We start from the raw sequence: 14,085 nt of genomic DNA, 5'->3' as shown, positions 1-14,085 counted from the left end.
CCGAGTCAAAAACTCGGCGTTGTGATAACGTGACTACGTCCGTCACTACTACCACTAGGGTTCGTAAACCGTTGGGTATATAAGAGAAAAAACCAGAGCAGTAATTCCATTTCTCTCCTCCCTTCTCCACCTCGCAACAACCCTAGAACTCTCTCTCACTGTCACTCTCACTGAACCAAGATGCCTCCCAAAACCGCAAAGGGAAAGGAAGTACCGGCTGAGCGACCCATTCTTGGACGATTCTCTTCTCATCTCAAGATCGGAATCGTAAAATCTCCTTTCTCTGGATAATGCTTCAATTCTCATTGATTTTCCCGACTTTTTTGAGTTTTTTTATTTCATTTCCTGGGAAAAGTAGGAAAATGAGCATAGAAATGGACATTTTTGTGTGTATATGTTTTTGGGTTTGTTCAAGCTGTAGGAAAAGAAAAACAACAAATGGATTGATTTTAAATTGGTTGTTTACTTCGACAATGGTTAGAGAAGTTTGTAAGTTTTCTCACTAAAAAATTGTTCCATTTTGTTTTGAGTTAGAAGTTAATTAAGCTGAATTAACTAAAAAAAAAAAATCTTAGTGTGGATTTGCTTCTGAAAATTGAAATAGATGTTTAAAGAATGGTTTACAGTTGGATAGTTCGAAAAGAAATCATCTTGTTTTCAATATCTTAGCTAAATTAAGGCTCTGTGTGTAAATTTAATGATGTAGCAAACTTGCATTTAATGGTTTATGTTCTTTGCTAGCTCACATTGTTGTTGAACTTACCTCGACAGGTTGGATTGCCAAATGTTGGGAAGTCTACTCTTTTTAACACGCTTACTAAGTTGGCAATTCCTGCCGAGAACTTCCCTTTCTGCACAATTGAACCTAATGAGGCTCGGGTAAATATCCCTGATGAGCGATTTGAATGGCTTTGCCAACAATTCAAGCCAAAGAGTGAGGTGTGTTTCTCATTTTTATAAAGCTATTTTGTTCTATTTCTATCTTCGTCATTAATTGCTGTAGAGGTGATCTGGTCTTCATGCAACACTATTTATTAATATTTTTCTTAGTTCTGTGCAAAAAATAAAAATTGAATAGTCTAATAGCTTGTGACTTATAGGTGTTGTCGTGTTGATTTTTTCTCCTTTAAGCTAGTATGAGTTTATGAATTAGGAGGAAGTGATCTAAGATCAGTGGTAGCATTATAGTATAGATTGAAATGGGATCCTTGTTTTAGGATGTCTTGCCTACTGGTTAGAGGTTGTGCACACCCATTAGGAACATATACAAACAGGTAAAGAGAGAAGTCAGTGGAGAACTACCAAATCCAAATGACTTTGATTTGTTCGTACCATTCTGTCAGGTGTAATAAGTTAGATAAAGTGTTGTATGTTCTCTTACCCAACTTCCTCTTTCAACTTGTTTAGTGGCATTAAGAAATATATTTTATTTCACTGGAAAATGGTAGAGGGAATAGTTATAGCCTTACAGGAGATGAAATCTACTTTTTTATTACAAAAACAAAATCAACTAACAAGATTTGTGGATAACACGTAGGCTTGACGTTTTATGACACTGCAAAAGAAAATCCAATTGAGTGACTAAGATTCAATTTCTGAGTAGTTGCCCAGGTTTATATTCCTGGGAATTGGAAGGTCCAGTCTTAACTTTTGAACATCCCTTAGCTTAAAAGTTATTGTTCTTCTAGGAAATATACTGATGAAGTTTTACCTTCTCATTTAGTGGATACTGAACATTTTATTTTTATACTTAAAACTTTTCAGAAATTTACTGTTGTGGAAACTTAATAATTACACCTTTCTTCTTGGAATATGCTAATTAGTTCGTTCTTCTTAACAGGTTTCTGCCTTTCTAGAAATTCATGATATAGCTGGACTTGTTCGGGGTGCGCATCAGGGGCAGGGTTTGGGCAACAGTTTCTTATCTCACATTCGAGCAGTTGATGGAATTTTCCATGTTTTACGTAAGATTTAGATTGTCAAGAATGCACATGTTTGAATTTCTTAGTTTTTTCTAGTAGCAAATTAGTTCAGGAGGGTATACAGACAAAAAGTTAGTATACAATATTTTGGTCTCGCTGTGTGTCCCAGGTAAAAACTTGTTGAAGCTCCATCACTTCTAAATCCCTCTAGCTGTCATCAAATAAAGAAAGAAATCCTGGAATAAGCCCTGTTCTTTATTTCTTTCTTTAATCATGTTTTTGAACCTGACAAAAAAATTAGGATAATCTTTGCCTTGAATTCTCACTCAAAGACTTTTAAGTTTCATTCTTCTGTAGGTGTAATTATACTTCTGTCATTTATTTTCTTATTTTGAGATTCCAAGGTTTTCGGTCCACCAAATATCACCAGAATTTCCTTGTCGCAGCTATTGGTATTTTGTTTCTGCTGTCCTGTCTTGACAGCATTGTATGAAAACTTTTTGGTAAATTTGGGTTTATTTGGTGGATGAACTCTTTCACCCCCTGCTCTCAGTCCTCCATACCAGTATGGAACCATTATTTAATATTTTTTTTGATCAACTACCTCAAATAAGTTAATCTACAGACTACTAATCTATTTAGCAGCAACCAGTATTGTATTTCTAATGTCAACAGGTAGAGGATACTTTTCTTATTGTATGTAGCTGTCAGATTCTCCCATGTTTCCTTGATCAAATTGTTATACCTACTTATAGCAATACTGTAGAATAAATTTGCTGTCTACCTCATTGTGGGAGATGAAAGACACGTAGTTATTTGCATCCGATTGCAGTGAACTAGTGTGAAATAGTCATCTTATATGAGTTGATTTGTTAAGTTGGGTTCTCTTCAATATTGCCTCAGGTGCATTTGAAGATCCTGATATTATTCACGTCGATGACACAGTAGATCCTGTGAGGGATTTAGAGATTATTAGTGAAGAATTGCGACTAAAGGTATGTATATCACTTGTTTCTACAATTTATTGGCTTGTGTGTATAAATGCTCCATTGTACTTGAATTTGGTGTGCATGGTGCATTTAATTCTTTCAGCATTTCTTCATGTATATAGTTACATTTCCCTACTATATCTCTTGCAGTTTAAGAGATAGCTGCATACTCACTTTTAACCAAGTCAATTTTGGTTTCTTTCAAAGCCTACCAAACATGTAAATGATAAGAACCAAAATCAGAAAATGGGTACTGAACCTTTTCCATTGAATGATAGAAAGGAAAATTAGAGGAGAATTCGAACATTTTACAAAACAATCCACACCATCTACTCTCCCCTCCTTTATTTATTACCACCTCCACAATGCTCATGTTCTAGAATCTTCCTAATAGACTCTAGAATTATCCCCATTCTCATATTCTAGGCTAATGAATTACCTTGTGACCTGCCCTCTAAGAGTACAGCTAGCTCTCCTTGCTAACAAATCCCTTATAAGTTAAACTTATAACATACCCCAGCAGCCAGCTATCCACACTAACAACCCAGTCATAACAGTAGAGTACTTTTCAATTCTTCAGACTTATCACTTGGTAATTGGAGATGCATATAAAATTAAAAATTGATATACCATGCTTATGTCACAACACAATAAGTATTGGCTTGTATGATATGGATATTCATATGTTCCACTATTTGATGTTCATGTATATTCCTTCCATAATATATACTGAAGAGCATTCTTGTACCCTCTAGAAATTCTATACTACATTGAAAAATACATTAACCAATTGTCTTACACATTAACAAGGTAAAAGGCCTTCATTCAAGTATGGAACGATTAGGAGTTAACAGTATATTATGGGTTGCACCATTTAAAATTACTGGTCGAATGGATTTTACAACCTTTGCTCGGTGCTATTCATTTACAGGATATTGAATTTATGGAGAGGAAAATAGAGGATGTTGAAAAAAGTATGAAGAGGAGCAACGACAAGCAGCTGAAAGTAGAGCTTGAGTGCTGCGGAAGGGTATGTGTTGTACATAAAGATATAATTATTGTTTCATTAAATACTCTTGCAGCTCTTGTATGTCAGAGCTTTTACTGATGTATAATTATGTCAAATGTCCAATTCAATTAGTAAAATGTAATATAAATGACAAAAGAAGAGTAGAGTTAATCGTTAGACATCATTTTCTTTTGTACTTGTATGAATGTTTTACTATCAATTTCAGAAGCGTTCTGATTTCTTAAGATAGTAATCTGGCATGCTCATATCGTTTGAAGGGTGCGGTAATAATGCATATGTATTTACAGGTCAAGGCATGGCTTGAGGACGGTAAAGATGTTCGTCTAGGGGAATGGAAAGCTGCAGATGTGGAAATACTGAACACATTACAATTGTTAACTGCCAAGCCTGTTGTTTACTTGGTAAGATTCATATTTTTGTTGTTGTTGTATGATATAAAAATATTCATTTTTTATATCTCATATTTCTTCAGGCATTTTTTTTAAAAAAAATTCTTGGCAAGTTAGTCCTCAATTCTTTTGTTTTTTTCTTGAAAACTTGTTCTCCACATCCATCCAAGTCAGGTAGCAGCAACTAAATAACAAAAGCATACCCAAAAGGAGTCCTACTCAATAACATTAATAATAATCTCAGAAGTAGCGGCAAATAGATCACAAATTCAAACAGAAAACCTGAAGAACTTCATAAGCTAGAGTGAGGAGACCGCTAGAGAGAGAGAGAGAAAGAAAGAAGAGGAGATCGTGAGAGGGGTGGTGGTTGGATAGAGAATCATGTTGTGAGAGAGAAAGAGATATTGTTTTAATAGTTGTCTCTTAATTTTTTAAGAGAAATTAATGGTGTTTATCAGATAAAATTGGGACTAATTTGCTTTTAAAAAAATAGGTTAAGAATCAGTCGTACAAATAAATCTAGTATTTAATCTGAAAGATACCTTATCTGAATAAAAAATTATACATCCTCCGATATTTAATTCTGTATTTTCTTCACAGGTTAACATGAATGAGAAAGATTACCAAAGAAAAAAGAACAAGTTTTTGCCAAAGATACATGCTTGGTACGATCATTCATATACTGTTTTTTCTCTTGTTAATTTGGGTTTACGTGTAAAGTATGTCTTTTATTCCACATTTTGTATTATTAGTTACCAACATGCCTTACTTTTCTGTACATTCTACACCAGTGTCAACTTACCAAAATTTTACCCATCAGTTCTTTTTGGATCAAAGTGATTTTGTTCAGCAACAGGAAGAACTGCAGCTATATTCTTCACACAGAAGAATGCATATTGTTTTTCGCAAGAAAAAAATTGTTTTGAAGAAAGAATTTGATAAAGGAGGATAAGGCATCCTTATAAAGAAACACACCATAATTAGAGCAACTAAAACAAAAGCTATTGCTATAAGAAGTTATTTTCTAGCCAAGAGTATTTAAGGAAAGAAGGAAATCCCTAAATTCCTTTTACTTTGAATCAAATCACAAGTATCTTTGTAAGAAAACAGCAAGCAAACACCCCTTTATTCTAAACGGGAAAAGGATTTCCAAACAAAATTAAAAGGCTTGACATTAAAAAGAATACCATTATATTGTGGCAAATTGCAATTAAGAGTTTCTTTTGGTACCTTATTATTATCAACTTTTTATTTTACTCTCAAGTCTTTCTATTATTAAGTAATATCTCCAGATAGTTTTGTTAGTATTTTATTTATATTTGTTATGTTTGGACATTTCTTATTTGTTAGAAGGAATAAGGATAAGATGGTAATTTCTTTTCTAGGGTCCAAGAACATGGTGGGGAACAAATTATTCCTTTCAGCTGCGCTTTAGAAAGAAATCTTGCTGATCTGCCACCTGATGAAGCGGCAAAGTATTGTGAAGAGAACAAAGTACAAAGGTGAATTCTACTTTTTATATCCTTGCTTTTATGGAACCTCCAACTACCCGCAAGCGGTTTACATATTTGTCCATCAGGCAGAATGATATTGGAAAGTGTGTACTTTTTAATAAGATACTAATAGTGAATGCTGTCATATATTATAGTGATACAATTACATACTAAAAACGGCCTTTACAATGGAAAACAGCTTAAACTAGATCCTCTTTGTTTGTGATTATAGGAATCCATTCTTTTTCATTTGAATGATTTGTAATTAGTTACGAGTCACCAAATAATTACTCTGTTTTCTTTCTATTCCATTCTGGGCTAGGTTCTGGTTGTCTGTTTTTTTTTCCTTTCAAGTTCATCTCTGAAGTTTGGGCAATAACATAAAATAGCTGTTCCATAAGCTGTAATTCTTTTGATCTTTTTTAGTTCAGAGTCTTTTGTTGTGAATCCTTTAATGAATCACTGACATGCAAAACATAGGAATTATAATTTGTACGAGTACAATGTATTTAACATTGATGCATTTATGTTGCAGTGCCCTTCCAAAGATCATAAAGACTGGATTTGCAGCAATTAATCTCATTTACTTTTTCACAGCTGGTCCTGATGAGGTAAAATGTCTTCAATTTTCCATCTTTTTTACTTTAGCTTCCGCTATATTTGAAATTCACGGTATTAAATTGTTTATTTTGTTTATTCCTAATTGCCTTCATAACTCTTGTCATGGCTGTGCATTAGAAATTTAGAAGTTTATTAAATTTCCATTCAAAGCCTCATATGAGCTACCAAAAATACTATTATTGCACTACACAATTAATAACTGCAGACATAATACTTTAATTACCACCTTAAGGTGTTTGGGTAGAATGATCAAATCTCAAGAAAGATATGTTGCAGACCCGAGTTTGTTTCTGAAAAATGAGAAGCTGTCTTTCCCTGTGCTTGATAACTTATTTTCTCCTCCCATGACAAATTTATCATCTTTCCATCTTTTCCAATTTATGTGAATGTACATCCTGGTGTTTCATACTTTCACGTTGATGATTTATTGGCTCAAAATGTTTCTAATAAGTTGCCTTTTGCAGGTTAAGTGCTGGCAGATCAGACGGCAGACAAAAGCTCCTCAAGCTGCAGGGGCCATCCATACTGATTTTGAGAGAGGGTTCATCTGTGCCGAGGTCCCTGCTGAAACCTTGATTCTTTTTACTTTCTGTCAATGAGTTTTGTTTATTACTTTTAGTTGCAACTCTTACTTCACAAGAATTATAAGTGTTAATTCCATGACCTGCCTAATGTTAGTGCTGACCTGTCTGCCATACCTAATGACTAGCATGACCATCAAATCCTTTATGTTTGTTGGAATTTGTCCCCAAACCCTACCCACTCCCTTTAAAAGCAGAAAAGAAAAAGTGGAAAGAGAGAGAGAATGATTGTATTTTGTTTTAATAGTAAATATTTAGCCAATCATAGCTGTTCACTAATATGTCAGTTTCTACCAAACTCTATATTGAATAATCAAAACTTAAATTGGTTTTCAAGTTGTACTAGACTTTGAGAGATTAGTATCTTCTGAGCTTTAAGTTCCACCCTTTGGTGTCTCCGGAATAATGGGGATGGGATGCCCAAGTCCCAAATGAACCCTTGAGTTTGGAGCCAGGCTTGGGTGGACCTTATGGTTTGTTTCGGTGTTGCAGCGTAGGTTATATCAATATTCTTTCTTTTTCTCCCAAAAACTTGTGCATGGTAATAACTAAGATATAGTTAATTCAAAGTTTTTGAAGGCCAAACATTTTGTTACTGCTGTTGCTTTATTTTTAGGCTCACTTCTAAAAATCTATCATACAGCGTTATCATGACATATTAACTGTGTCAACTCTTATTAGTACATATGTTGGAGCAAAGAAGTTACTTTTTTGGATTTTCTAACAATGTGCAGGTCATGAAATTTGAAGATCTGAAGGAACTCGGCACTGAATCAGCTGTGAAGGTATTCTCTACAACCAGAAAGATTCAATTATATTTTCGTAATTACATTCTTCCATCGTCTTCGGCATTTTTAATCATATTAATGAGTGAATTTAGTGTTGTTATTATTCATCCACCGTACCAGAAATTAATTTTGGATTCCCAAGTGATAATTATTTGTTACTTAGCTAATTTATCGATATCTATGCTCTTGAAAACTGACTTAAGTATTCATTGGAAAATATTGTTAGCACTTAATTTTCTCTCCCCCTAATTTTGAGTTTTACAAGTCTAAATTATTGATGTTGTGACACTATTTTTTTTTTTCAAAGGCTGCTGGAAAGTACAAACAAGAGGGGAAGACTTATGTGGTTCAAGACGGAGACATCATATTTTTCAAGTTTAATGTTTCTGGAGGTGGAAAGAAGTGAGGAATGTATATGCTAACAAGTTAAGTAGCTCAACTTAATATGTCTGTCACATCACATGCCTCCATTATTTCTACTGTAAACAATTCTATTTTGAGAAAAAGAGGACAACAAAAATTCATGGTAATATTTTTGTATCATGCAGTTTTGGGATTGTGTTATTTATTCACCAACATTATTAGAGAAATGAATTGTATTGTTGAAAAGAGTCTTGTGGATAATGCATGCTAGATAAGACCTGTATAAACTAATATGCTTTGAGAATCTCAATTTCTTTAATTTAGTTTTTTTTTTTTTATGTACTTTTCTTAACCTGAAAACATTACCCTATTTGATTTACACATGAATGACTTGGATTGTAAATTGTGATATTATGTAAGCTGAGATTTTCTCCCACACATTTTGGGTTTGGGACTATTCTATTACTTAATTCTTCAATCAAAGGTAATCAACATCAGAATTTTGTTAGGTTGTTGTATGAACTTGTTTAACCTTTTGTTTAGGGTAATGTAATTTCTTCCAGAGTTGTTGAAATCAGTTTCATTTTGATCAGTTAAATGGTTTAGAAATGGGAAATTTGAGCTTTTCTGCCCTTAAGAGACCCATAATTAATTATAAAATGTGCTTGATAATTATTGAAAAGTTTTGGCCACTTTTTCTTCTACCTACCTACCGTTCTCTACGTCTCTCCCACTTAAATACCAATGCCCCTTATCTCATTTAGGAACTAGGACCACATTCAGTTACATTCTTTTGTTAAAAACTCTAAGATTGAGATCATTAAAACCACAAAAATCCCATCCTTGACGTCATGATTTATCTTAGTAATGGTAATAATGTAATGATAGACCCTCTCAGTTTTAAGAGTGCGTTGGTAAAATCATCATTGAAACTGGTGTATTTTAAGATAATTATTCGGTTTGGCCCTTTTGTTTAATAATATAATTACACATTTTTCATAAAATTGGAAGTAATTGAGGAATCTCTATAAGAATTGGTGTGTATGTAATTACTTAATATGTTTCATTTTTGATAATATGAATTTTTATGTAATTAGTTTGTTACTTCATATCCAAACAAAATACATTAAATAATTCTAGAACATGAGTAAACACAAATATCCGTTGGCAAATCTATTAGTGTGTGTTTCACTGTGTGGCATTTACTTAGTCATTAAAAAACAAAAACAATCACAGGCAGAAACAAGAATGTATGCCTAATATTCATGTTTATTTCACATTTTGGCATTATTTGTTTATATTTGGTGGGGTTAATAAGTTGATTGCATTGTCCCCTTGTACCATTTATTGGGGTTATCATTTTGCCTTTGCCATCCTTTCTACATTTACTTTTTAAAGGCCTTTGTTTTCTTCTTTCAAATCAATTGCAAAGCAAGGAGAGTTAAAATCTTTTCTAGGTGTCACACATTGCAATTAGAGAAAATTACAGTTTATACTGTAATAATAAGAATATTTTTTATTTTTATTATTATTATTATTTTAGATTGTCACATTTCTACTTTTTTTTAAAACAAAATGAAAAGAAAAAACAAAACAGAACATTCACTTATACTCTATCCAATTATTCTTAACAGCTACATAAATTTTTGCACCTTATATGATTTTTCATTTTTTTTTTTCTGAACGGAAGGAAAATTTTATTAAAAGGCAAAAGGCCAAAATTTCATTAAAAGGCAAAAAGTTAAATATAAAAATTCAATACAAAATAGTCGTAAATTAGAAACAAGACGGTAAATCAGGCCATAAAAGTATAGAAGAGTTAAGAGATAAAACTAAACGTACAACAGGATGAGCTATAGCATTTTGAACTATTTCACAATGAGTAAGATAAATTAACAATAAACATAGTGATCAACATTTTTTTTTTAATTTTTTAATTAAAAAGATTGAAGATATTTTATTACAATGAAATCAAATTCAATACGGAATGAGCAACAAAAGTAATTTTCTTTGCACCTTGTATGCACTTTAAAATTTAAACTTGCTAATCAATAAACTAAAATATTAGTCTCTCTAAAAACTAAATTGTGCCAATGGCACAATGGCTAACTTGCCTATTAATAAAAGTTATCGCAAGGCAGCAATAAAACACAATCACAAAACTCAAGAATCTCATTTCAGCAGCCATATTGGCACCTCTTATAGCACATAGCTCATTTGTAGTAACATCAATTGGTTCCTTCAAAAATGTTGATTTTGTATTAATTAATTTACCTTGATCATTTCTAGCAACACCAATATTATCAACATAGATTCTAATCACTCTCTTGGGGGCTCGGTTAGGGTTATTAAAATCATATAAGAACAAATTTAACAACATTGACAAACCATAAGCCAAATTAAATAGTATTGAAAATGTGTGATAAAAATCTACCAAATGCATAATTATATTGGTGTTGTTGTCTAAGTCAACTACACTATAAAGAAATAAAAATGCTACATAATTAGGAGTTAATGTGAAAGAAAGCAAAACTTTTAAACATCACTCATTTATATGCGTTTTGTTTACTCAATTACTATTACTATAAATTCTATTATTCTTTATACTTTTGGATGCTTTGAATGCATTATCATATATGTCAACCACACCCATATTTATGTATCATCGTTGTAATTATACCATTCACAAAAATAAGTAATTAAAAGAAAATAAATTTGAAGAAACATCAACTCAAGATGACCTTGTACAACTACAACTAAATGATACCCCATTTATTAAGATCATTTATAACATACAATAATGAATTCAATTTATAAATGAAAATAATGTTAATCACAGATGAAATTTAGTTATTTTTTCAATCATAATTATGGGAAAATTACAACTAATGTGCAAAGTTAAAATTAATTAAAATTTAATCAACAAACAATTAGTAATGATAAGATTAATAATTCACATGCAACAAACAGAGATTAAAACAGAAATGAGTAGAGTATTAAAACCAAGAACAATTAAAGTAGTAAAATGATAAAATAATACAACCAACACCAAGATATATGCTAGTTCAAATCATTTAGATCGATGTGATCTATGGCTCTACTTCAGTTCAAGAACACTACCAAATTTTATTTATTGATTGAGCAAGAACTAGGTACAATATAGTCAATATCGATTATTTGTCAGATTCTCTAAAAGTATTTATCTCTCACACTCTCACTCAAGAATCTTCTTCATCTATAGAAGATTCTTCATACAAAATACAAATCCAATCTCTCTCTTTATTTTGTACCTCTCTCTGTACCTCTCAATCTCTCTCTTCGAAATCACCTCTGAACTCTTCTCCTCAATTAATAAGTATTGGTGGTATTTATAGGTTCAGGATATAGATTCTAAAGTCGGTGGTTGTACGTGCTAAGTTGTTAAGTTGGTTAGGACTTAACAAACTTAATAAAGTCCTCTAAACAAAATCTTCCCGTCAGCACAAGAAACGTGCTTCTGGATGAGACTTACGCTTCTGGGACTAAAGGCCAAAGTCCATGCTAATGGGACTTCTCAGATAGGAAAAGCACAGTTGGAGTCAACTATCCGAGACTCCCTTCTAGGAAGGAACAACTAGCCATCTGAAACTCCTTTTCGAAGGAAGACTAGCTTTCCTTGAGAATCCTTACGGGTGGAACTGATAGACTTCCAAGAACGCCCTTCTGGATGGCACCTATCTTTCCATAACTAAAACAACTTTTGGAGATCTTTTCATTTGGAGGAACTATACCACAAATTCTACTTAGTTCGTTCAAATTAAAATATAACGTTAATGAAGAAAGAATGTAGTCATCATACTTGGTGTTCCAGAAATCTCATTATACTAACTTCTGAGATTTATCAAGTTCAAGTAATGTTTGAACTTGTTTACTATTAAGACCATAGTCCGAACATCAACAAGATTATCTTCTGATCTGACCTTTTCTAATTCAACCAGTCATTCTTCTATCTTCTCTCTAATCTAGTAGAGTCTTATATCTATGTATTTTCTCTTTTCATGATAAGTCGGGCTCTTTGCAAAGATGGATGGATGACTGACTATCCGGTATTCAATCACTCCTCCTCTTAATTGTTTCAATTTAAACAAAATTCCCCAAAGCCATAGAGCTTCCTTGAATGCTTTCGTCGTAGCCATAAATTCTGCTTCTGTTGTGGAAAGAGGAACCACATACTGTAACTGGGCCTTCCAACATATACAGTTCTGGTTTCTCATGAATAAGCGAGAAGTGGACAATTTTGTAGTATCTCTATTCGGAGCATTGTCTGCGTCCACGAACCCTTTTAACTCCAGTTCTCCTTTTTCTTTCTCATAGTTTAGACCAAAATCCCAAGTGCCCTTTAAGTACCTTAATAACTATTTGAGGGCCTTCCAATGTTCAATACCTGGATTGGACATGAGCCAACTCAGGATGCTTAGAGCATGAGCTATGTTTGACCTGGTGCTCACCATTACATACATTAGACATCCTAAAACTACATCACAAGGTACAACCTTCATTTCCTCTTTCTCTTTCGCACTATTCAAACACTATTCCTTCGACAACAAATTGTCCGCCCAACAGAATGGATGTACTCTTTGCATCTTCCATGTTAAACTTCTGAATAATTTTCTCGATGTACCCAGACTGCTTCAAGTTGATTGTCCATTCCTGCTTGTTCCTTAAAACTTCAATACCAAGTATCTTTTGAACTGGTCCAAGCTCCTTCATCTCAAATTATATTTTCAACTTGGCTTTGATACTTTTGATCTCATATTTTTCCTTGCTCATGATGAGCATATAATCTGTATTTAGCAATAAGAACACATCTGTAGATTGCTCTAGATTCTTAAAATATAAATAATGATCATATGTAGATCGATTGAACTCAATTTGTTGCATATAAGTATAAAATCTTATATTCCATTGTCTTGGGGACTATTTCAAACCATATAAGGACTTGTTGAGCTTGCATACTAATTCAACTCATTTTCCTTCCACATGAAAACCAGGGGGTTGCTTCATGTAGATCTCTTCATTCAATAATCCATTTTGAAAGGCAATTTCAACATCAATTTGTTCAACTTCAAACTCCATTTGAGCTACCAAAGACAACATCAATCTAATCATCTTGTACTTTACCACAGGTGAGAAGATTTCAGTGTAGTCAATTCCTTCCACCTAAGTAAAGCCCTTAGCCACTAACTTGGCTTTGAATCAAATTGGTTCATTCTCATTAATTCCCTCTTTCACCTTGAGAATCTATTTGTACTTCACAATCTTTTTGAACTCTAACTTCCGTACAACTACCCAAGTCTTATTCTTCCAGAGAGAATCCATCTCCACATCCATGGCCTGGAGCCATTTTGACTTGTTTCCACATGGAATCACCTCTTTATGGCTTCTGAGATCTTCAATTTTAGTTTGTTGTACTGCTGACAGTGCAAATGCTATTAAGTCTGCTTCCGCAAACTTTGCTGGAGGGTGAATCTATCTTCTGGTTCTATTACGTGCCAAATGATAACCTTCCAAACCTTCCTATCTGAATCCTCCCAGAACCCCTATTTGGTCTTTGTAATCTTTTGGCTCATCATCAACTTTCGTTTGTGCATTATTTTTCGGTTCCATACTAGCTTCCGGCTATGAATCTTCTTCCAAGTGTTTCCTTCCATATTCCATTTCCATGTGCGTAGTGTTATTTCTCCTGCATCACACGGAGACACGCTACCTTTCTTAAAAGTCAAGTGAGGATATTTTAACTCATTGAAACAATATTTCTAACAATCACAACCTTTGGTCTACCCTTCTTGAAAATACATATTTTATACCCCTTGGTACCTAAGGCATAACTTAGGAAAGTTCTCTTAACTGATATAGGTTCCAGCTTATCG

The 14,085-nt window shown here is 33.2% G+C and overlaps 1 protein-coding gene across 1 annotated transcript; it reads left to right on the top strand.

Annotated features, from left to right (window-relative positions):
- Window positions 1-8,510, top strand: LOC115696713 (obg-like ATPase 1). Its single transcript, XM_061118978.1, has 12 exons — window positions 1-267; window positions 772-939; window positions 1,841-1,964; window positions 2,826-2,917; window positions 3,843-3,941; window positions 4,229-4,342; window positions 4,931-4,995; window positions 5,716-5,832; window positions 6,359-6,434; window positions 6,909-7,001; window positions 7,760-7,810; window positions 8,121-8,510. The coding sequence occupies exons 1-12, from the start codon at window positions 181-183 to the stop codon at window positions 8,217-8,219; spliced, it is 1,185 nt and encodes a 394-aa protein (XP_060974961.1). The 5' UTR covers window positions 1-180; the 3' UTR covers window positions 8,220-8,510.
- The last annotated feature ends 5,575 nt before the right edge of the window (window positions 8,511-14,085 follow it).

The sequence above is a fragment of the Cannabis sativa genome, chromosome 7, assembly GCF_029168945.1.
Source record: "Cannabis sativa cultivar Pink pepper isolate KNU-18-1 chromosome 7, ASM2916894v1, whole genome shotgun sequence".
Taxonomy (NCBI): Eukaryota; Viridiplantae; Streptophyta; class Magnoliopsida; order Rosales; family Cannabaceae; genus Cannabis; species Cannabis sativa.
The sequence above is the reverse complement of the archived record's forward strand: the minus strand, read 5'-3'. Positions and strand labels throughout refer to the sequence as shown.